Source organism: Thermobia domestica, chromosome 18 (genome assembly GCF_964235325.1).
Source record: "Thermobia domestica chromosome 18, izTheDome1.hap1.1, whole genome shotgun sequence".
NCBI lineage: Eukaryota > Metazoa > Arthropoda > Insecta > Zygentoma > Lepismatidae > Thermobia > Thermobia domestica.
In genome coordinates, this window is record NC_137471.1 from 45,938,916 (window position 1) to 45,962,224 (window position 23,309).

The window sequence follows — 23,309 nt, forward strand, 5'->3', positions numbered from 1 at the left end:
ACAACTCCTACTAAAGTGGGCCCAGGACAATTTAGTAATCTAACTTTTAAACTTTCAAAGTCCATCTGTCTGTCCTTGGCAAAGGAATTCAGAAACTTCATAAATGTAGGATAGTTGAGGTTCCTTGATCTGGAAGAAAGAAAATTACAATGATTTTTACAATAACGAAAATGAAATTATAATTAATATATATATTCAAGTAGTCAAACATATTAGTAAATAGATACATATTGATAAAACAGAAAATAAAAATGCTGAAACAAACATGTTTTTCTCTTAATTATAACTACTATAGCATAAAACATTCGCTGTGGGATTGTCTAACGACTAACATGATCGATTGGTGGTAGTGTTGGGTAAGTTACTTGTGAAAATGTAACGCGTTACAAATTACTTTACTTCCCCTTAAAATGCAACGTGTTAGTAACGCGTTACTTACTTCAAAAAGTAACTGTTACCCAATTTCGAAAGTAACGCATTACTTTAAGTCCGAAACTATTAATATGTAAAAAAACTAATTACTTCAATTTTTCGTATTATTATTATTATTATTATTATTATTATTATTATTATTATTATTATTATTATTATTATTATTATTATTATTATTATTATTATTATTATTAACATTTTAAACATTTCAAACCTTTCATTATTGTTATTATTGCACATTCCCATTTTCCCCAATCATCGTAAATATTTAGAAAAAATGAAATGAAATTTTTGAGTTTTACGTCCCACAGTTATGCCGGTTAGGCTAAAGGAGACGGTGATGATGAGAGATGAATAAAATGGTGGAATGAAGAAAGTGGGAGGAAACGGGAGAACCCTGAAAAAACCCACACACATGGTGTTTGTCCACCACAAAATTCATTTGGCTGGAGCAGGGTTTGAACCCGAGACCTCAAGCACCAGAGAAGAATGTTTAAAACTGTAGGTTGATAATATTATTTTATGTGGACAGTTACTTTATTGGAAATTTGATGTGCTTCGCTGACTTCATAAACGTAATATTGCACGTTCTAAATCTCTTTATGTAGATGCAAGAACAAATTCTTACTTGACAGCTATATGAAGATTTTCATATAATGTAACACTGACTAAAATGCCATACTGCGTTAGAAAAAAGTGACTGCTTATTATTAATCTCCTAAATTATTATAACATTGTTATGTAAAAATAAAAATACAGTATATAGAGCAATATTACACTATAACTAATAAAATAACACATGAACTGGGGGTGAATCAAAACTTGCCAGTAACTCTAAAATCGATACATGCTTTTTAAAGCTAGTTGCTCTAAACTCTATAACCAACTGGACTCTAGGATACGCAAACTGATCTGAAAGAACTCCTATATTAAATACCATCAACAAACTATTTTCTAGTAATAAGATAGGGTTGCTCATCAGAACACAGTTTATTCATATTGACCCCTTACTGTATATCGTTAATTATGGCACCCTAGCTGTTGATAAATATTTCTCGCTTCACTTCAGACCAGGGATAAAAGTGAGGGGAACGCAGATGGACGCCATCCCTCTACTTTCAGAAAATATCTGAGCGTCCCTCCACTTTCTAAAAAATATCAATGTGCAAAGATTGGCACGGGGACAACGTGACGTCATGTATCCCCTTACCTTTTCACATCCACTTTTACCCTTGCTTCAGACACTTTACTTTTAAATTCTGTCCACCATCATCCTCAGCTTTTAAGAAAAGTATTCTTTCAAATATTCGAACTGCAAAATATTTTCGTTCTAGATCTTTGTAAAAACAACACCAATCAAAGTAAAATAGACCACAATTACACTTGTAGTTCACTCGCTGAATGTATTGATTTGGAGCTGTCAAAATCTATGACAAAATCTTACAGGTGCTTGCAATCAGTACATGTGATTTTCCTGAGGTTGTACTCATCTTCCAAAAACAGCAAGTGGCAGTATGATCTGTTTCTCTGTATATTGGTGACTGACAATTGGTCAATGACATAGTTCATGCTCCATTTCAGCTTTCTGAGAAATTCACTTACAAGAAAGAAACATTTGTTTCCGAAAAAAATATATATACATATATTGTAATTACTTATTCGAAATGTAACGCCAACTAGGTACGTTACTTAAAAATTTGTAACGCGTTACCGTTACAGTTACTTTGGGAAAAACGTAACAGGTTACTAGGAAACGTTACTTAAAAGTAACGCGTTACTTGCGTTACGTTACTTCCCAAGACTGATTGGTGGTACGGAACGGTTAGTAGATATGTGAAGGTTCATCCCGATGGGATGAGTTTGAATATCCATTTTTGTATTTTCTCACTAGTAAACGTAGCTACTCACCCAACAATAGGAATCTAGACATAGTATGTACGAGGTGTGGCAATTAAATAACGAGACTGGTATCATAAATGTGATGTATTGCAAAAAAAGTTACAATTGACTGTTTCCCCTTCAATATACTTCTCTTCCCTATCTATACACCGCTCTATACGTGCCTTCCATTGCTCAAAGCAATGCTGTAGGTCATCAGATGTCACCCTGTTCAACAACTCTGCAGTTTTTCGTTTCACCTCTTCCACAGACTGAAAATGTGTTACCTTCAATGCACTTTTCACTTTTGGGAATAGATAAAAATAACAGGGAACCAGGTCTGGGGAATACGGAGGATGGTCAAGCACAGGAATGCGCTTGGCTGCTAAAAACTACTTCATAGAAAGGGTATTATGGGCAGGCGCGTTGTCTTGATGGAGGATCCATGCATCGTTCTTCCACAAATCCGGTCTCTTCTTCCTTATTCTTTCCCTCAGCTTGATTAGGACTTCTTTGTAATAGGTCTGATTTACCGTTTGAAACTGAGGCACCCATTCAGTCATGATGATACCCCTGATATGATATACAGGGGCGGATCCAGGATATGATCAAGGGAGGGGCTAAACCATATTTTGCCGTTTTATCCAGTGTAAAGCAGGATTGAAGGCCATTTTATCCAGTGTATATCTGAGCGTCAAAGGGGGGCTATAGCCCCTATAGCCCCCCTTGGATCCGCCACTGATATATATATATATATATATATATATATATATATATATATATATATATATATATATATATATATATATAAACAATGAGCATTGCCTTCACTTTCGACTTGCTCATTCGTGTTTTCATTCTTGTCCATTTGGGAGTCTTCCAGTGCATGGATTGACGCTTAGTCTCGGGGTCATACTGGAAAATCCATGTTTCATCACATGTGATGACACGTGTTAGCAAGTCTGGTTCTGCTTTGACGTCATAGCAAATGGTCTTTCGAATGTCTTTTTGTTCCTGGACAATTTTTGCACAAACTTTTGTCATGTTTAAATTGTCATGCAAAATTTATCCTACTGTCTCTTTGTTAATGTTCGTCATGTCCACGATCATCCGAATGCTCAGACGTCTCTCTTTCCGCACAAGTTCATTAATGTTTTGAACATTCTCGTCCGTTCTTGAACTCAAAGGGCGGCCGGGTCGTTCATCATCTTCAACCTCCTCGCTAATTCTGGAAATGGTTTGTGCCGTTCGAAAACTCGCGCACGTGACATAGCATTATCACCATACATCTCTTTTAACATAACACAACATTCCATCGATTTTTTTTTTTTAATTTCACCAGAAATTTGATGTTAATGCGCTGCTCAACACTACTGTTCAGCATGATTCCGGCACTACTACAGAACACTGTTCTCTTCTTGCAAGCCTACAAAGAAGACTTTCAGAATCATGGAACAAACAGTGGCTGCTCATGAAGGTTCAAGATCAACAACACATCATTAGCTACCTCTCCCCCAAAATTCTGCGCGACAGGAGGGGACAGTCTTGTTACTTAATTGCCACACCTCGTATATTCGTAAAATACTAACCGAAATTAGTAAAAATACCAATACTCTTTGATGTCTGCCGCTCAGACTTCGTATTTTAAATAATTTTGCTTACTTATTGTTGGGCGAGAACATTTAGTTGTCAGGCAGCTGTTTTTAGTCTTTGTCATGTGGTTTTGTAGGAACAGCAGTACTTTTTACAGTCTTGTCTCGCAAGCAGTGTTCGTAGTTTGAGAGAAATTTTCCTAATCTAAGGAAATTTCATAGGTAAATTTAGCAAGAAGGAAAAAAGGGAATTTTTTCGATAAAACGGGAAAAATCCAGGGAAATTCTCTAGCCGACTGATTGACTAATATCAACGCTTAAATTTTTTTTTGTTCTTCAGAAATTAACCAATACAATAGCAATAGATTGTGTGTGCTGAAAGTAGAATAATTTGCAACCATTGTTGGTTGGATGGGGGGTCACGGTGGCTCAGTGGTAGAGTGCTTACCTCTGGTGCATGGGGTCCCCGATTCGATCCCTAGCCAAGTAAGCTTGTGGGAAATAACACCGTATCCGTGGATTTTCTCGAGGTATTTCCATTTCCTCCCACTTTTTCATTCTTCCATCATCAATTACTTGCTTTAATCATCATCTCCCTTAGCCTAAAGGCATAATGGTGGGACGATTTCATTTCATTTTATTTTGTTGGCTGGGTGTATTTCGGTGTATATTTTTGTAAAGAAAAGTAAATGAAAAGTAAAAGAAAAAATAGAAGTAAAAACCAAATGAATAAAACAAATGTGATTAGCTCTTCCTTTCATATAGCAAAATTAATCTTATCACATAACTTCTGTCATAGGAATTGGACATTCAACAAACTAGGGAAAATTTGATAAGAAAAGGGGAAATTTGATAAGAAAAGGGAAAATTTGATAAGAAAAGGGAAAATTTTGTATCAGTCGAGGGAAATTTTCTTAAAGAAACTGACCAACACTGCTCGCAAGACGGATTCAGGACGTATTGGATTATTCCTGATGTATTATATTAGTGCTTCATCCTGAGCTGCAGTTGTTGCCATAGATCCACCTGATTTGGCTCATTTAATCCCAAACATTTCCGAACAATTCCGCGGTCAAAACCAAGCGCTTCTTAGATTTCAGATGCATGTTGCTCTTGTGGCGAACGGCCCTAATTTCACCATGCTGAGCTATTGTGAACTCTTGAAGACCATGAGGATGCAGAATGGCTTTACTTCTCAGAATGAGTGTTCTGATTATATGCTTTAAACAACATGCATGACGTTACTGTACGTGCTTCTTAGCTTAATTATGTAGTCACTTACTTTTAACCGCTAAATCAGGGAAGGGGATATATATTGTTCTTTTTTGTTTTAAAGGCCACAATGACCACACCCATTTCACAAGAAGGCTGCATATGATAGTTTTGAACTTATTTTACATTACTTAGAATTATAATAATAATTCACACGTAAATAATAATTCTATAATAACATATTGACAAGATAAAATAAGGAAATTTATCATTCATTTGTAACCTCATTTTTACTTACTATTTATTGTTTAAATTGATAATAATAACAGAGTGTAATAATGTATGTAAATTGGGCGGCCATTTTCCCAGCTGTTAGGAATATTCCTACAAATGCTTTAAAAAAAGCGAAGTTTTACCTAAAAATTAATATTTATTATTCTTTGGCAACGACAATCTAACTTATCATAATCCTGTCAAAATTATAATTCGTAAGATATATTCCGCGTTCGTCTTTGAATGCTTGAGAATCCTATTGCTGTTGCTAATTAAAAAAGCGTAATTTCTCATAATTGGAAGTTCACTGACTAGTTCTTTCGAAATAACTTTCAAAGGGTATACGGACAAAATCTCGCGGCCGAAACATCGCCGCCCAAAATCTCGCCGGCCAAAACCTCGCGGGACAAAATCTCGCCGGGCCAAAACCTCGCGTGGCCAAAACCTCGCCGCCCAAAACCTCGCGGGACAAAATCTCGCCAGGCCAAAACCTCGCGTGGCCAAAACCTCGCCGCCCAAAACCTCGCGGGACAAAATCTCGCCGGGCCAAAACCTCGCGTGGCCAAAACCTCGCCGCCCAAAACCTCGCCGCCCAAAACCTCGCGGGACAAAATCTCGCCGGGCCAAAACCTCGCCGCCCAAAATCTCGCCGCCCAAAATCTCGCCGTGCCAAAACCTCGCCGCGAATGAAACTTTTCTTTAAAATTTACCCAATGTGTTTCCTAATATGCAATTCCACATTACAAATAATAATAATAATAATAATAATAATAATAATAATAATAATAATAATAATAATAATATGCAAAACATCGTGTGCGTGGGCTTTCTCGGGTTATTCCCGTTTCCTCCCACTTTCTTTATTCGATCATTTCCTTCATCCTGGTCATCTACGTCTCCTTTAACCTATAGGACATAATCAAGGGACGTCGTAAAAACTCATATATTGTTTCATATTTTCATAAATATTATTAGATTTTTGTTAAAATTCTAAGTTTTTGGATGTTCCAAAGTTCACGAAACTAACCTCGTTAGTTGTCATTACTTTCCTTATGCAGACTTTCTTTCCCTATAACCAGTTTAAAAACATCCTGTCGCCCTACCTTCACATTGAAATCCTCTAATACAGAAATAGAATTTTCATATGGTATCGCGGGACTTGGTCAAATACCCGTGATACTTCTTCTGCAACAGCGTCTTTTATACCGTCATCCTTATCATCTGTTGGAACATTTACATTTTGGTCAGGCGAGATTTTGGGTATGGCGATATTTTGGGGCGCGAGGTTTTGGCCCGGCGAGATTTTGGCCCGCGAGGTTTTGGCCAGGCGAGGTTTTGGCCAGGCGAGATTTTGGCCCGCGACGTTTTGGGAGGCGAGGTTTTGGCCAGGCGGGGTTTTGGCCCGGCGAGATTTTGGCCCGCGAGGTTTTGGGCGGCGAGGTTTTGGCCAGGCGATGTTTCGGCCTGGCGAGATTTTGGGCCGCGAGGTTTTGGGAGGCGAGGTTTTGGCCAGGCGAGGTTTTGGTCCGCGAGGTTGTCGCCGCGAGGTTCTGGCCGCGAGGTTTTGTACCCAAACCCTTTCAAAGTGCATAGAATTTATATAGTTAACTACTGAAGTAACATTGGGTATTGATTACGCTAATCTTTATTCGCAGCAAACTGTATGTGAATGTTTTAAAAAGGAAGAAAAATCTGTAATCAACATCTCGTAACAGCTCATTTGAATTAACTTACAATTTTCTTAATACAGAGGCGTCACTGTAATCAATTTTCAATAGCTATGAGATGACATCTTCTAATTTTAAATAAATAACATTTCACATTTTCTTACAAGTTTGTGTGTTAGATGTGTACATGCATAGTTCATGAAATACTAAATTGTTATTCTCCATATATGCTATAAAGATACATATCAAATCCAAATTACAATAATAACCTTGCATGCTTTCTACTCATTTTGTAACTTATATCACTAACTCTAATATTGACCCATGCATAAAAAAACTACGTTAATTCGTATTTTATAATTTCCATTTCATTACTTATAATTACACTCAAATATCAAATCACAATTTAATCATATTTTGTGGGCCACTGAGCATATATCTTTGGCAGTGAGGACGGGAGTTTCTTGAACGAAAGTCCTCGTATCAACTACACTGGTATCAGGGGAGATGAAATTCCGCGAAGGCTTCGAAATTTGTCCAGGTAATGTGGACACTTTACTGGTAATCGAAGCTCTGGTTTCACACACCCGCTCCGTTTCACCGCTTTTGACGAAATCTTAACCATTAAATCGCAACTTTGTCCTGAATGAGGTGTTCTTGATATCTATATTGCTATTGAATTCTGTATCCCCATTTCGAATTTTCTATGATATTTTTCTTTATTTTGGGGCCGCGGTGGCTCAGTGGTAGAGCGTTCACCTCTGGCGCATGGGGTTCCTCGTTTCTATCCCGGCTCGCACCAAGTGAACTTTGTAGTGGACACACACTGTATGCGTGGGCTTCCTCAGGATTCTCCCGTTTCCTCCCACTTTTTCCATTTCTCATCATCACCGTCTCCTTTAGCCTAGCCGTCATAACCGTGGACGTAAAACTCAAAAATTTCTTTTTTTCTTTATTTTATAGATTCTTTGGTATTTATCTTAGGTTATTGTCGCTTATATAAACTATACATTAATTATATTAATAACTTCTCCCCTCTTATATATGTATGCCAAACTTACATAGGCTGTCTCTTCAAAACTATAGCTTTTTCTAATTTAAATATAATATTCTCCACCTAAATTTGTGTAGGAATCCCAGCCTCACAAACAGATGTACATTAAATTATTTAACAGATAGTACTGAATAGTGTGCGAATTAGATAATCGGTATTGGGGGGGGGGATAAAATTAGGCCAACAGGACGTAAAGTCTGAAGATGCAATAATTCAAAATGATACAGTGTCTTACCCTCCCGCACACACACACATAAATATGACATCTATAATAAATAAGAGATTTATTTATTCAATAAATCTACTGACAATAACTAGGGGAAACCATACTATTATTGGCCCCCCTGACAGTAATTGGCCCATTTCAGAAACGAAATCATATACAGTGAAACCTCCCTTAACGGACACCTCTGTAATACGGACAGATTTTTTTGTCCCGGCAAAAATATATGTTCTCTTACGGAACAAAACCCTCCCTTTTACGGACACTCTCAGATACGGACGCGGACAGTCCTTTTTTACCCCCAAACGTTTCAATAACCTCTTCATAACGGACAGGAATTATTCTCGGTTCTGCGATATACGACAATAGACAGAAAAGTCTTTTCCCCACAAGTGTATCTATTATCAAACAGAACAACTTTAAGCTGAACTTGAAATGCTTCTTTTTTTCCGCCCGCAATAAACTGCTTTCTGGTGGAAATCCTAGAAAATCTTCAATAAGCACTAACACTCATGCAGGGTCAGTCGAATGGTCAAGAATTCTATGCGGATCTTCCCTTCCGTAACAAATTTAGTGCTTTTTCCTCCGGGCCTTGCATCTTTCCCGACAATAGGTAACAAAACAAACATTGTTCATTTTGCAATAACATTTTTCAACGAGCAATGTTTTCTCTCTTACTTTTTTAAAAAAGCAAAATTTTTCTTTTGTACAAATTGGTGTGCCAAAAAGTTGAACAATTAAAGAAATTTGCCATTAATCGCGGTGAAACAGAAGTTCTCCAATTGATCCAACAGTTGCAAGCAAATTTCGAACAGAAACTAGTGTCCGTAGGATGTACACGGCAGATAACTACTGCAGACTTTTTCCCAAGAAATTTGGTGAATTTCTTCTCCACATTTTCAGTATTTAATAATAATATTGCATACTTAGTAAAGCTATTTTTACTTTTCGTATAAGCAGTATGTGAATTAATGATTTTTTTACAAGATGATGACATGTCCTTAAGAAAATTACCATACACGCATTATCATTTGCAGCATACGAACATATTAACACATTCCCCAACAATAATATTATTAAACAGAAATGAATTTCTCCTTCATCCCTCCCGGTAATTCAAATACGTACTAAATGGAATATTTTCATATTGAATTTTACGTATTTACGCTCATACATAATGTATTTACTGTATATTACTGCATACAATGACCGTTGAGAGAAATTAAATTTGTGTAACCTCTCTGTAACGGACACCTCTCAGTAACGGACAAAAATTCCCGTCCCAGTGGTGTCCGTTATTCAGAGGTTTCACTGTATTAAGCGATACACTACAGTGCCCGAGAATTATCCTGGCAGTGACGTAGACTTTCCTCTTGCTCAAATGCCATCCCACTGGTTAAAGCAGACACATCGTTCAATTCAAAGTCCAATCCCAGGAAAGAGAAAATGCGCGAACACAAATACCAACTTAAAAGCACGCTCCGTTCTCTACAACAGGGAAGCGAAAGGAAATGAACCGAAATGGGAGATTCGTTTTTGATAAATATACTTGTCATCTTTGTATAACGATGACTGGAGTTCGAGGAGACATAAATGCTACGTTTTTTGCTTTTATATTTATATAACTTTCATGAAGAATATGGTTATTTTATATTTGAATTTTACATTATAAGTATGTGGAAAATAATTTTAAATGATAGCCATTTATGTTTATTCTGTTCTAACAACACTCAGATTTCAACATGTTACAAACTTTCGTTCTATTGAAGATAGACACAAATATGCAGTGGACGAAGAAATGGGAAGGGAAGTCCAAAGTTTATTTTCAAGAAACGCCCATGTCTTTACCCATCACGGTCCTTGAGTTAGAGGATGATATGTGAAGTGTTTCCTGGTCGCGGAAACAGAGCGTGGGGGTTAGTGAATGTAGTTTCGAAAAGTATAACATTTACCAATAGGACATAAGAACAGCACTTCCAGGAAAAAAAACAAACAAATTAAAAAACAAAAGCGAAATGAAATGAACTAAAAAGCGCGTGTTTTCTTTCTGTAGGGCTGTACAGTCTGTGCTGACTGGTGAAAGATGTCAATCCTTTGTTTTATTCTCGTTCTCGAAATTTTGTGTATAAAAATGGTGATAGTACCTTAAAGAAAGGCAAGCCGTTGCATTGTGATGCAGGAGACATTGTTTTTAATGTTTACAAGTTTTCTTGCAGCGTACAATAATAAATTTGACAGTGTTCATGAGACCTCCCGAGCAACATGTGTCAGTGAGAGATCCGTGTGGCGAATTGTGAAAGAGAAGGAGTAAAGTCTGGACAACCCTGTAAAGCAAGGCCGAATACACAGAAAAGACAAACAAATTTAGATTATTTCGATGAAGTAGTAGTTCGTAGAACAATTCATAATTTCTATGCTGAAGGCATTGTCGCCACCTTAAATTATTGTGCAAACTTAAGAAAAGCATTGACTTCAAAGGTTCTGAGTGGGCATTACAACAAATACTGAGCAAATTGGGGTTTAGGTTTAAAAAAAAATTCTATTGGAAATAGAAAATTGCTTTTTGAAAGGAAAGATATTGTCGTTTAACGACATAAATATAGGGTCTAATCTTATTTTTTCTTTCTTTGTCGTAACAATGCATATATATATGCTAGTATTATTCAAATACATTGTTATCTAAATTCTCTCTAGTTCGCTACCAGCATTATTTTAAACTGTAGTTACGACGTGACGTGCGAAGCGTTCAGTATGCCATCTAAGCACTATTTGTGAATAGCGAAAGTTGGTAGCCTTGCAACTGAGAGCGTTGACGTCACTGCCAAGATAATTTTTGCTGCGTGAATACTTCACTACGCTGGTGCAGTATCTATTTGTCATTTGTTCTGCGTGTGTTGGTGGTGTGATTTGATCCAATGAGAAGTTATGACTGGTTGTTCTGAAACACCTTTTGATTTACAGGGAGGTCTTACTGATTTTTTAAGGAATTATTACTTTTTTGTGCTTGTGTAGTACATGAATTATTGTTGATTAACTCGTCATTTTTAAGAATAAAGTTGAAGAGAGAGAATGTAATTAACGTCTGTGGTTTTACGTTATATTTTGTTTTAACACTTATAAGGGGATGGCTCGCAATTTAGTTCCTATACAGCAGGGTGGATTGATTTAAATCAGTCTGATTTAAATCACGATTTTAATCAAGATTTAAATCACTTGATTTTTTTTAATAAAAATCGTTGATTTAAATCAAATTCCGAAATGAATTAATTTAAAGTGAAAGTAAGTAAAATCCCGTTTCTCTTCTGTTATTTCGATTATGGAAGATAATAATCATAATACAATGAGACTCAAATGTATGTAAGCACAGTATGAAAACGAGTAACATGTAGGGAACGATCGGGGAAAATCCCGTTTGAACGGGTTACGGGTGAACCCTGCTTTCTTTTCTTTGTAACACAGGGTTTTAAAATTTCTATTCCAACGGGGAAATCACCATAAACATTTAAGATGAAAACTCTTTTGCGTCCACGTCTATTTGTTTGTTTCCAGATAATAGGGGCGTATTTAAAGGGGCCCGATCCCCTCTCCGAACCAAAAAAAATTGAAATTTTAAAATTTTGGGCGAAATTTATGTACTAAATACATAGAAGTTCCTCGGAATCGTAATACGACAAATTTTGGATGCGTTAAAATAACGAATAATACTTTTGATAAAGTGGATACTTGACCCCATTGCAGAACATGCCGCGATCTGCGATGTGATCGCAGAAAATTTGCCGCGCCTGTGCAGGAAAAAATTGTCAGAGGAAATAAAAATAGCAAACAGAAAAGTATAAAAACGTGCCTGCTATGTATAGATGTCTTAAATGCACGGACGACTCGCATATGAACTGTTTTTCACGTCACTTAAAGCATATTTTTAACAATCACAAATGTTTCTTCTGCTGGAACTGATCATCTTGATTTTTATATTTTGGAATTCCTGCAGAAAAGTTTTGACTTACAAAAGCTCATCGCATAAAGACAAAGAAAGTTCTGCCATCGGGTAATATATAGGATCAGAAAACTATATTCACGAAGAAATTAAATATCGACTAAAAGCAGGGAATTCGTGTTATTATTCAGTTCAAAATCTCTTATCGTCGTGAATTCTGTCGAGGAATTTGAAGTTTTAAAATATATAAAACGATAATTATGCCTGTTGTGCTGTATGGTTGTGAAACATGGTCGCTTACGCTGAGGGAAGAACGCAGACTGAAAGTATTTGAGAACAAAATCCTGAAACGAATATTCGGAACCAAAAGGAACGGAAATGAGGAATGGCGAAAACTTCACGATAAGGAACTACATAATTTATACCGTTCACCAAACACTTTTAGGGTCATCAAATCTTGGAGGCTCAGGTGGGCAGGACATGTAGCGAGAATGGAAGAAAGTAGGAACGCTTTCAAAGTTTTAACTGGAAGTCCAATCGAAAAACGACCATTAGAAAGACCTAGGCGCAGATGGGAGGACAATATTAAGATGGATCTCGCAGAAATAAGAATACAAAATAGAAACTGGATTCAGTTGACTAAGGATAGAAGTCAGGAGAGCTTTTGTGAACATGGCATTGAACCTTCGGGTTCCACAGGTCATAAAGTGAGTTAGTTAATTTTAGGCGAAATTTATGTCCTTTGTATGTATTTCGTGCCGCTAGCTAGTTCCAATTGTTTAAAAATATGCCCCTGCCAAATATCAGTAACTTTCGTGAAAAGAAAAGTGTCATGTTGATATACATTGCTGTACTTTTTCCTTAATGCTTAAGAAACATTGTTTGGGATTTTAATAGGTTAACGATTGGGAATTAATTCAAAATTAAAACCCAATACTTTCACTTAAATGGCATAATTAACATTTAATACTAATTCCTAATGTTTTTTCTTCAGTTCGCGACTTGTATTATACGAAGAAAAAGATTTGATTTAAATCAAAAAAATCGATTTAAATCAAAAAAATCAACAAAAATGATTTTTTTGAAAAAAATCATGATTTTTTTCCACCCTGCTATACAGTAATTAGCCACCTACGCCAGTAACTATGTTTCTTTCATTACGAATTATATATTGATGTTTTTATTGAAAAATCAATGTTATATTTTGGTTTACAACCTATGGTTTTCTCGCGGTCCTATGATGTATCTGTACAGTTAGTAGCCGGGGTGGCTAATAACTGTCGGTAGTCTGACTAATAACTACAACTTTAAGTACTTCTATCACTTATTATTTTCAATTTTGTAATGCTGTAATGAATTATTCTTTTAATCAGTATTGCTAATAACATTTTTCAGGTAATTGATAGCTGAATTAAAATGCCAAAAAGACCAAAATATTAAACTGAAGCTCTCATGAACGCACTTCAAAAAGTTACAAATGAAGGAGTTTCTGTGAGGGTAGCTGCCAAAAAGTAGGGAGTTCCAAGAGCGACTTTTCAGTTTAAAAGTAGTAGGCCCGGACGCAAAGAAACATTCAGCCCATCACCAGTATTGACAACGGAAGAGGACGATACGTTAGCTAGGTAAAGAAACCTTCATGAAATACTTCTATTCCAGTATGTATGATAATATTTAAATCTTTAAAGATTGTTTACTTTTATATCTCGACTGCTATCTCGAACATTACTGTCATTGTAGACTATCTCCACTTGGTCATTTTGGATTGTTGTGCTTCCGTCTCAAAGTTTTACAGGCACAACGAAATATGTAATTATGCTAGCAGTTGATTTATTGAGTCTAATTAAGCTACAGTCTAAAATTTCGCCGTGACGTTTAAAATGTATAAAGCTAAATTTTTCTTTGGAGGAATAGATAAGTAAAAAATCTGTACTATTTTGTGTATTATTATTTTCATAGATAAAAATATATTTATCATTTAATAATGACCCGTGTTTTCCCCACATGATTTCGAAGGTAATACTATGTTTATTTGTAACATATACGTGTATCTATCACACAGTGATCGTTAAATTTAATATGTTTTACATAGTTTCCTGAAATGCCACCCTGAATAAGAGAATAAACAAGCGACGGCGTCACATCAGCGAGCGCGTGTGTGAGTGAAGGTAATATATGAAAATGGTTCAAAGACATATATCAATATGTGCAAAACAAGAAGATGCATTAGAAGATCCTCGAGAATCTGGAACGGTGATGAGACAGGTTTTCAGGTATGCCCAGCATCTGGCAAGATTCTTCTTGAAAACGGAGCTAAAATATATACTCTTTAACGAACAAGGATCCTCAAAGGAATAAATCACGGTCTTATTCACGTTTTTTTGCTACTGGGTCTTCAGGTTCATCTCTCAAAGTGTATCCCTACAAACGAATCCCAGAAAAGGTGATCGAATCAGTTCCGCCTTCTTGGGGCTTAACACGAAGCGATAATGAGTGGATGACGGCTCTAGCCTTTTTTTAAAAAAATGAATACACAGGGAACGTGCTTCACCCCTTTTTAGTACAACAGAATGTAAAGTTTCCCGTAATTTTATTTCTTGATGGACATAAATCGCACCTGATTTATCAGTTAAGTATTTTATGTACACAGCTGCTAATAGAGTATAGCGCTTTATCCAAACGCAAGTATGCAGCCTACTGACGTAGGGGTGTTTCGACCCATCAGAATATATTGGCATAAAGCGGTACGAAAAGTGACAAACTAAACACCCTATTGAAGTGCTTACAAAATATTCATTTGCTTCTGTCTTACAAAATACGAATCTTTCATAAAACCGAAACATTTGAAAACCGGTTTTGAAGCTTGTAGTCTCTACCCATTTAATCCAGATGCTATAGAATATCTAAATGTATTGGCACTTCATCCAAAAATATGCATGATCTCATAGAAAGATGTATTTCCGAAATTTCATTAGGACTACCTTATGAATCATTCGCACAAATTGTAGATGGAAACTGATTGTAGGTATTTGAAAAACTAAACGAAAATTGTTGTGAAAGTGACTCTAGTTCAGAATTCTTCATTTTGTATCGTCTTTAGCTTTGCTTCAGAAAGGGTAAACATAAAAGCAAAAACTTCTTACGTTAGTTATTCTACAGATCGCGATACTTCTGCTCGTTAAGTGACACTTCAGGTAAGGAAGGGCGGTCAAGCATATGTAACGAAACTGAGGAAGCAGGAAATAATGTAGCTGAAAATTGTAATAATTCGGAACTACAAAATATTCACAAAATAAGTATGGATTCTGCAATGGTGAACCAGTGCAAAATTTTACGGCATCGTGTTCAACTAATAGATGCTAACTTCTAAGTTAGATAGTTTCCTTCAGTGGCAAAAGAAAAGAAAACAAAGACTTTGAAATACTTCCTTATGCTGTTACATCTAAATAATATCAAGAAATACTTGAGAAGAAACGATTTATAAAAAGAAAAATAATCAGAAAAGGAAGAAATAAAAAAAGGGTCCAATTGAGGAAAGTAAAAGTGAAGGAAAAGCACAAACGACTGCTGAAAGAAACTTATTTTTAAGTAGACAATCTGTTCGTAAAGTTATAACATAATGTTATACATGTACATTTGATGTAAATGACACTGACGACAAGACAAAGTGTGATTAGTGTCTAAGAGTTTACCATATAATGTGCATTCTGAAAGCTCATTGTATTTATGTTTCTGATCCAAGTGATGGTGATGCGTTTCTATGCAAGAACAATTACCAGGAAAACAAAATAAGCAGTTCAGGTGATATGGAGGAGGATTCGGATTATGTGCAAGACCTTCCAGATTTTTCCACTTCAAATAAAAACATGTACGCCTAGGTCATAGCTTATCTCTGTAAAAGTGATTTCACTAAAATAATTGTCAATTGCCATTTGTTCGAAAACTAATGTTTATTTTCACTGTATGTAATTATAAATCTATTAATAATGATCAATAACATCAAAATTTGTTACTTTTTATTTAGTTAGTTTAATATAAGCCTTCTGTGGAAAGAAAATATGTTAGATTATCGTATAATTAATTTCATATAATAACGTGTATTATAGTAATTGGGCATGTGAGAATACAATGGGTATAACTGTGGTCTACAAATATGTAACTTGTACAAATGTTGCATGAAAAACCGCAAATGAGCACATGGCTAATAACTGAATTTATCAAGGCCAATTACTGTAAAAAGTGGCTAATAACTGTAACTTTTTGTACATTTTCATTCAAAACTGTTTTTGGTATCTTTCTTTTACAGCATCTTAAAATAATTGTATACAATTCTATTAAGAAACAAACGTTTCTAAAAAGGTACATTTCATTCAGTTATTCTAAGAACTGTCTTATAGACAAACGTTTAAACTGAAAACGCTTAAGTGGCCAATAACTATATGGTTTCCCCCATGTACGTATATATTGTCCGACATGCACACACCACACCTAATCTTTCCGAACGTATTTCAATGTACTCACTCTTGTGCCCGTAGTTCTCTAAGGTTCATTTACTTAATAATTCGGCCCAAGCGATTAGCCTGATCACAAGCATATGTTAGTTTTTCTACTCATATTGAAATCTTACATTTCGCGTTATGACACACAGATTGCGAAAGAAAACCTACTTCAGTATTATGAAGACCACTAAAATTATCAGTTAAACCGGACTTACTTTTTTCAAAAGGTTCTAGGTATTAGCCTATCATACGAGAAATGAATTGTTGTTGGTCCCGATTTCTGGCATCAAAGTCAAATCGAAGGCCAAATATTTAAAAAGTCTCAAATCAAATTTCGAGCTTGCGCTTCTACTACCCGCTAAAGTTGCACTCTTCATGCATTTTTTCAAATATCGATTCCGTGACGGAGCTCGGAAGTCAACACTGTAGTGTTAGGTTACAGATGAATTGATTCATTATGTGCTACGTTATTCAAATAAAGTATAAACATTACATTGAAGTTTTCCAGACAACATTATTGGCGTGGGCAGCAAACTGTACAGCGAAAAGAAAGATGGAAAATAAAGGGTTAACTTTAAAAAGCCCGCTCCAGTTGAAGTGCTTCTACATACACGGAGAATGACACGGAGAACCAGTCGTACTAGCAAATGCTGAAACAAATATTCAATTATGCACTTACTTACCTTCACTAACATGTCTGCTCACTAGGGGCGCATCCCCAGCATGTACGTTGACATATAGCCACAAGCAAGGGCGCCCATCAGGGGAGCAAGGCGGGTCGCTCGCCCCCACCCCTAGAGGAAATTGTACTTCGGAATATCGAAAACCCAATAGAATTTTTATATTAGTTACAGCAAAATTTGTACCTATATTTGAAATGTCGCGTATACTTGCCCCCCCTGGAAACCACAATATGGGCGCCCTTGGCCACAAGAGAATATATCTCAAATTTTGAGTACAGTTTTAAAAGTTCATTTCCGTAAACTGTAAAAGGCAGTGATTACTATGCTAATTACCACAAATTAAACGAACTTTTGAGTTCATACACTCAAACTACTAGGGAATGAGGACCATTCGCTACCAAAGAATATAAACTTACTGGAAAATGGAATATAACAAAAATTAAAACGGAATGATAATAAATGCAAATGTAGAGGATGAATAACACATGTTCGATCTTCGCTATTTGTTGATGGAAGAAGCTATTTGTTTACTTCTTCTTGGCCAACCGCTAAGAGCATTTATAAATCCATATGTGACTGTTATGCGCAATTAGTACATTCAAATTCACGAACGACGACAAACTGAAGAGTACAAGGACACGGTTGCAAGTAACAACCATAGTCATAATAATATAGTTCAACTAAACGACGGTGAAAATAGTGGTGAAATTAAAAATGATCAAAAGTGAATACTTTACATCGCTCATTTCGAAATACAGCTAGAAGATTAAACTTACAAGAAATGACAAGAATCATTGAAATTTGGCGTTATAAAGCATAGTTTAGGGGAGGGGAAGCGAGCATCCCCGGTGGGGATACTTCAGCCGACTTCTTTGGGGGGGGGACAAAATGTGGTTGACGGGGAAATTCCCCCTCATTTCCCCGGTAATTCGCACCCTGGTACTGGAGACAGTAATTGTGAAGCCATTACGCAAGAAGGGTAGTAAATATGAATCCAAGAATTATCGACCAATTTCTCTATTATATGTATTCTCCAAATTATTTGAAAAAGTCATTACAACCATTTACTCATTTTTTAAATAATCAAAATACAGTAAGTTCTTCCTAATAGGTTTTAGAAAAGAAAAGAATACTCAAGCAACCCTCTTGTTCACGCTACAAAATGTGATATTGTTATTAGAAAAAAAAAATCGTTGTTGATATAAAGGTAACCAAGAAAGTTCTGTCGCTTTTTCATTCACCACCTTCGAACATCGATAATAGTCCCCATCACCATCAACGACCTTCTGCCAACGTTCTGGAAGCCCATGGATTCCATCGCGGTACAACTTGGTGGGCTGTGAAGCGAAGAATATATCAAGTGCATTTTGTACCTCTACTAGGTATTTGAATTGGCGTCCTCTATTAGTGATTGTCCAAGGAATGGAATAGGTGGTAATCGGACGGTGCAATGTCCAGGGAGTATGGAGGATGCTATAGTGTTTCCCATTCAAGCCGTACAATGGTATCCCGGGTCATCCTAAGCACGTGGGCTTAGTGTTGTCCTGTAACAGGAGGACTCCTTTGCGATTCAGAAGTACTGGCTCCCGAGTTATGAGTTTTTCTTGAACGGCTCAACTGCGGACAGTACACAGTTACATTGATTCTCTGGTAGCAGTTCCCGATGCACAATGCCACAAGTAGTGCACCAAACACACAGGAGAACCTTCTTCTGGTGTAGTGCTGGTTTCGGCTGTTTTGGAACTGGTTCATGGGATGCTAATCAATGATGACGGCACTGTGGAGCTTCGTACAGGACCCACGTCTCATCACATGTCAACACCCTGTTCAGAAATGGCTCCTTCCTCAGACGAGACAGCAAAGAAACACAGAGTCTTTTCGCGTTGCTTTCTTGCCCGGAGTCAAATCATGTGAGACCCATCGACTCAACTTGTACTGCTTCCCAAGTTGATGGAGATGCTGCCGAATGGTTTCTCCACACACAGTGAATTGTAGTCCCAATTACTCTCATGACTGGCCACTGCTCGCCTCAATTGTTGCCTGAAGATCTTCATTTTATACATATGTTGGTCTTCCGCGTGGTGCGTCTTCGAGTATTTCGTCATCGTCCTTAAACTTGTTAAACCACTGCTACTTTGTCTTCGTAGTCACGGCACCCTCACCAAAGGCCTGGCATATTTTCCGCCCCGCTGCAACGGCGTTTGACCACAGTTTGAACTCATACAGCATACACTTTGTAACGTATATTAGCGTTTTCGTCGAAGAAAAAAAAAATTGTGATTGAATTGGAATATTGTATATTAGATGTAAAGGTAGGAGTTAAGTAATACGACTTCTACTCGCTAGATGGCCTCCCCATTCAGTTATGAGTGCTAGTTACGAGGAGTTCCCTCGAATGTCAAGAGATGGCAGCACTAGTGGCTGCAAGCGGTAGCTTTCTGGGTGGAAGCGGATGGAAGCTCGGCCACTTGAAGACTCGAATGGGTAAGGGATAGTTGTAAGAGAGTAATATGGAAATTAATCTAAATTTTGTTTAGTGGGATTAACCTTAAAAGCTCATTTTGGAAACGCGTTTGGGAATTACTTGATGATTGACATAACGGTATATGAATTTAGTGGCTTTGAATATTGTGTTAACAGAATATTTAAGGAATAAGTATATGTGTGAATTTTTCAATGCTGGTTTTGGTAAGTAGAGTGCTATATTCTACCTATAGGAAGAATTGGGCTTGAACTTGGTACTGTCTTGGGGAATGAAGGGAGGACGAATTATTTAACCTCTTTTGGCACTGGAAGGAGATTTGAAATTTATTCGCCCTCTCATTATTTTCCATAATAGTGCATAAGATCCCCAATTCTTTGGTTTGGATCCCAATATATTGGTTCGGATGCCATGCGGGTTCGGATCCCAATTATGATTGAGTATAGTAGAGCAAAACTTTTCAGAGCGCCTTAATTTATGTTGGGATTTCACAGAGATGAGTATACGTGTTAACACAAGAGTAGACATATTACTAGTAATTCCTAACCTACCAGAGAAATATTGTAAGTTTTGGGAAAGAAAAAGTTAATTTTCAATATTTGGAAACAGCAAGTCAATGAGTACCGTAAAAGGGTTAATTTCAGTATTTGGAAACAGTAAGTCAATGTGTACGGGAAAAATTTGGATCTTTGGAAGTAATAATACTTTTTGGGTAAATTAAATGTTTTACTATTTTGATATTTATTGAATATTAGAGAAATTAATGTTAACCTTTCGAATCATTACTTGTTTATATGTTTTTGAAGAAATTTGGGAATTTAAATCGATTTACTTTGGGTTTTGGATATTTATTGTTATTGTTCGATATATATTTGGTTTGTAATAAATTGTTCCAGTTGAAATTTGAGAGTTTTACCTGTATTTCCTGGTTAAAAAAATTTAAGCTTAATCGCTACAAGAAAAAAAAAGGGATTTTATTTTTCAGTGAATTTACTCTGCATGCCAAAACAAGAATCGGGGAACGGCTATCCGTTAGGGTGTGCTTGTGATTGCTTTGTATGCAGGTAAAGGTAGAGGAATTGTGTCTAGTGGTTAGGCAAGGTTTGGCTTTTACCTGTAGACAAGTTAATCGCGGGACCACGGTTGTATGTGTATGCATGCAACGTTAAACTTCTTTATGACGCTCTGCGGAGGTCCCATGTTCACTCTTTCACTCTGTCCTTACGCAAGTTCACGGTGTAACTGAACTGCCAGAACCAGGTAGTATGTTGGATGTACCCATATTAACAATTGACCTTCGTCTCATCTCCATTCGCACTCAACTCACGGTTTAGGGGCCAATTGAACACAGACCTTCATAAAAAGTTACAGAACTTTCTTGGGTACCTTTATATTTTCATCGATTTAGCAGAAGATTTTGATATAATAAATTGAAATATGTTATTAAACAAACTGTACTTATTTGTCAGAGTTGGATAAAATTTATCCAAAAATAGACAAACTTTACAACAGAAGGTTTTAATATTCATGGAAATTAATTTTTTTGTTCTAAATGAATGAATAAATGAATTTAAATATACCTAATATCAAAACAAAAAATAATAAAATAAAATAAAAATGCCTCTCCCAAATTAAAAAGTCTGGAGCAATTGCTGGAATTAAGGGATTTAAAAGAACACTTTGAGAAAAAAACAAAATACCATCATAGCATATTGAATTATAGTAAATATCAACGGGACCGCAGTGACTTGGTGGTAGAATGCTCACTTTTGGTGCGTGGTGCTCCTGGGCTTTCGCCAAGTGGGCTTTGTGATGGTCAAGTGCGTGAATTTCCTCCTGTTTCTCCCAGTTTCAATATTTCACTATTATCATCCTTCCCATCATTACCACTTTCCTCAGCCTCGGTGCATAATGTGAGGCGATAAACCAAAACAGAGTAAAGTAAATATCTACGTTAGACAAATAAATTACGCATAACTCTATCAACAATCAAATGTGCCACCATAGTTGGATAAAATTGAGAAGTGCCATTATTTACAAACGTACCTGAACCTTGCCCAACATACACTTGTATCATTAGTTGTAATTAACTTGCCATCAATAACCCCTGCTAATTTGAGCCATTTATCCACTTGATTTAAGTTGATTACATTTCCATCAGCTTTATAATCACCAAACTTAGCAAAAGTTTGAAATTGTTCTTTCAAAGACTCATCCGCTGCAACCGCTACAATGAAAGAAGATAACAAAATAAAAGTTACCATTTAGCCCACTAACTATTTCACCTTTGTTACTGATATCTACAGGGATGTAAAAACATTATAGGACCACCAGAATAACACGATAATATGTATGTAAAGGATAGCAGTGCCATTTCTCCCTAAGCGCAATTTCCCAAATTTAAGATTTTCCTTCCAAAAGGTAGTGAGATAACCCTCTTATTTTAAAACAGAATTAGTCTATGACCCCTTAGGCCTCCCACCACAATTTTGTCCTTATAATCTGAAGAGAAAGAATTTTTTTGTATAACAATTCATTATTTTAAAATGTTAATCACCTTAAATTCCACTTCCTGGCCAACACTTAAAAGTATCATTATGGTAAAATTGAAGTTAAATTGTGCTAATTTCAATGTAAAGTATTGTGTTCTACAATAAAGAATGTGATAGTCAAAACCTGCGTCATAAAAGTCACGTCTGAGCACTCATGCTACAGGATAATATTATGATACACATGCTTTTGGGGTTAGAAAAATTTTTCCAATGAAAATTACCACCACCTTAAAATCCAACCGTCTTGGTCTCAAATTAAATTTTTAAATTGAAATATGGGCGCACAATATATACAACAACGCCAGAAAATTTTCAGAAACACGATGACAGCATTAATTATTTCAAACTGGTATTCGTTTTCAAGTTATAAATCATATTTTCTTACAAGGGCGAAGAGCAATGAATTTGACGAAAGAAGAGTTATAGAAATCATCGTGGTGGGCACTGAAATAAGCGCAAGGATCATTGCCATGTGCTTCAATCAACCTCCCGAGACTACAGTCATTTCTGTTGTAAAAAAAATCATCAAAATTTAGAGAGAAATGAACAAACCAAAGCCAAGTAGTTTGAAAGATGTAAACATATGAAATCAACAGCTCTTGTCGGTAGTTATCCGAAGTCAACAGCCCTGCACGGTAGGCTTGCTTCTATTTTATGAGTCAGTTAGTTACTCATCGATTATGCGGAATTCATTTGCTAACAAGTTGCATCCATACAAGTTAGAATTATTGCAACGCCTCAGTGAGGATGGTGAGCACAGTGGTTGGATTTCGGTCAAAGTCTGGAACGATTTTCGAAACCTTAGAAAGGGTTGTTGTTGGTATGGTCATC

The 23,309-nt window shown here is 36.3% G+C and overlaps 1 protein-coding gene and 1 long non-coding RNA gene across 5 annotated transcripts in view; one reads left to right on the plus strand and one right to left on the minus strand.

The window, feature by feature from the left end:
- Positions 1–23,309, minus strand: part of LOC145674791 (uncharacterized) — a 146,753-nt gene that overhangs the window by 13,120 nt on the left and 110,324 nt on the right. For all 3 annotated transcript variants that reach the window (XM_081745006.1, XM_081745007.1, XM_081745005.1), the window contains 2 exons: positions 21,973–22,153; positions 3–129 (listed from right to left, as the gene is read on the minus strand). In XM_081745006.1, coding sequence (XP_081601132.1) covers positions 3–129; positions 21,973–22,153 — 308 coding nt within the window. The remainder of the gene's footprint in view (positions 1–2; positions 130–21,972; positions 22,154–23,309) is intronic.
- The window catches only part of LOC145674793 (uncharacterized), a 60,194-nt gene that overhangs the window by 10,581 nt on the left and 26,304 nt on the right, over positions 1–23,309 (plus strand). For both annotated transcript variants that reach the window (XR_014129030.1, XR_014129029.1), the window contains exon 2: positions 13,661–13,887. This is a non-coding gene — a long non-coding RNA (uncharacterized LOC145674793). The remainder of the gene's footprint in view (positions 1–13,660; positions 13,888–23,309) is intronic.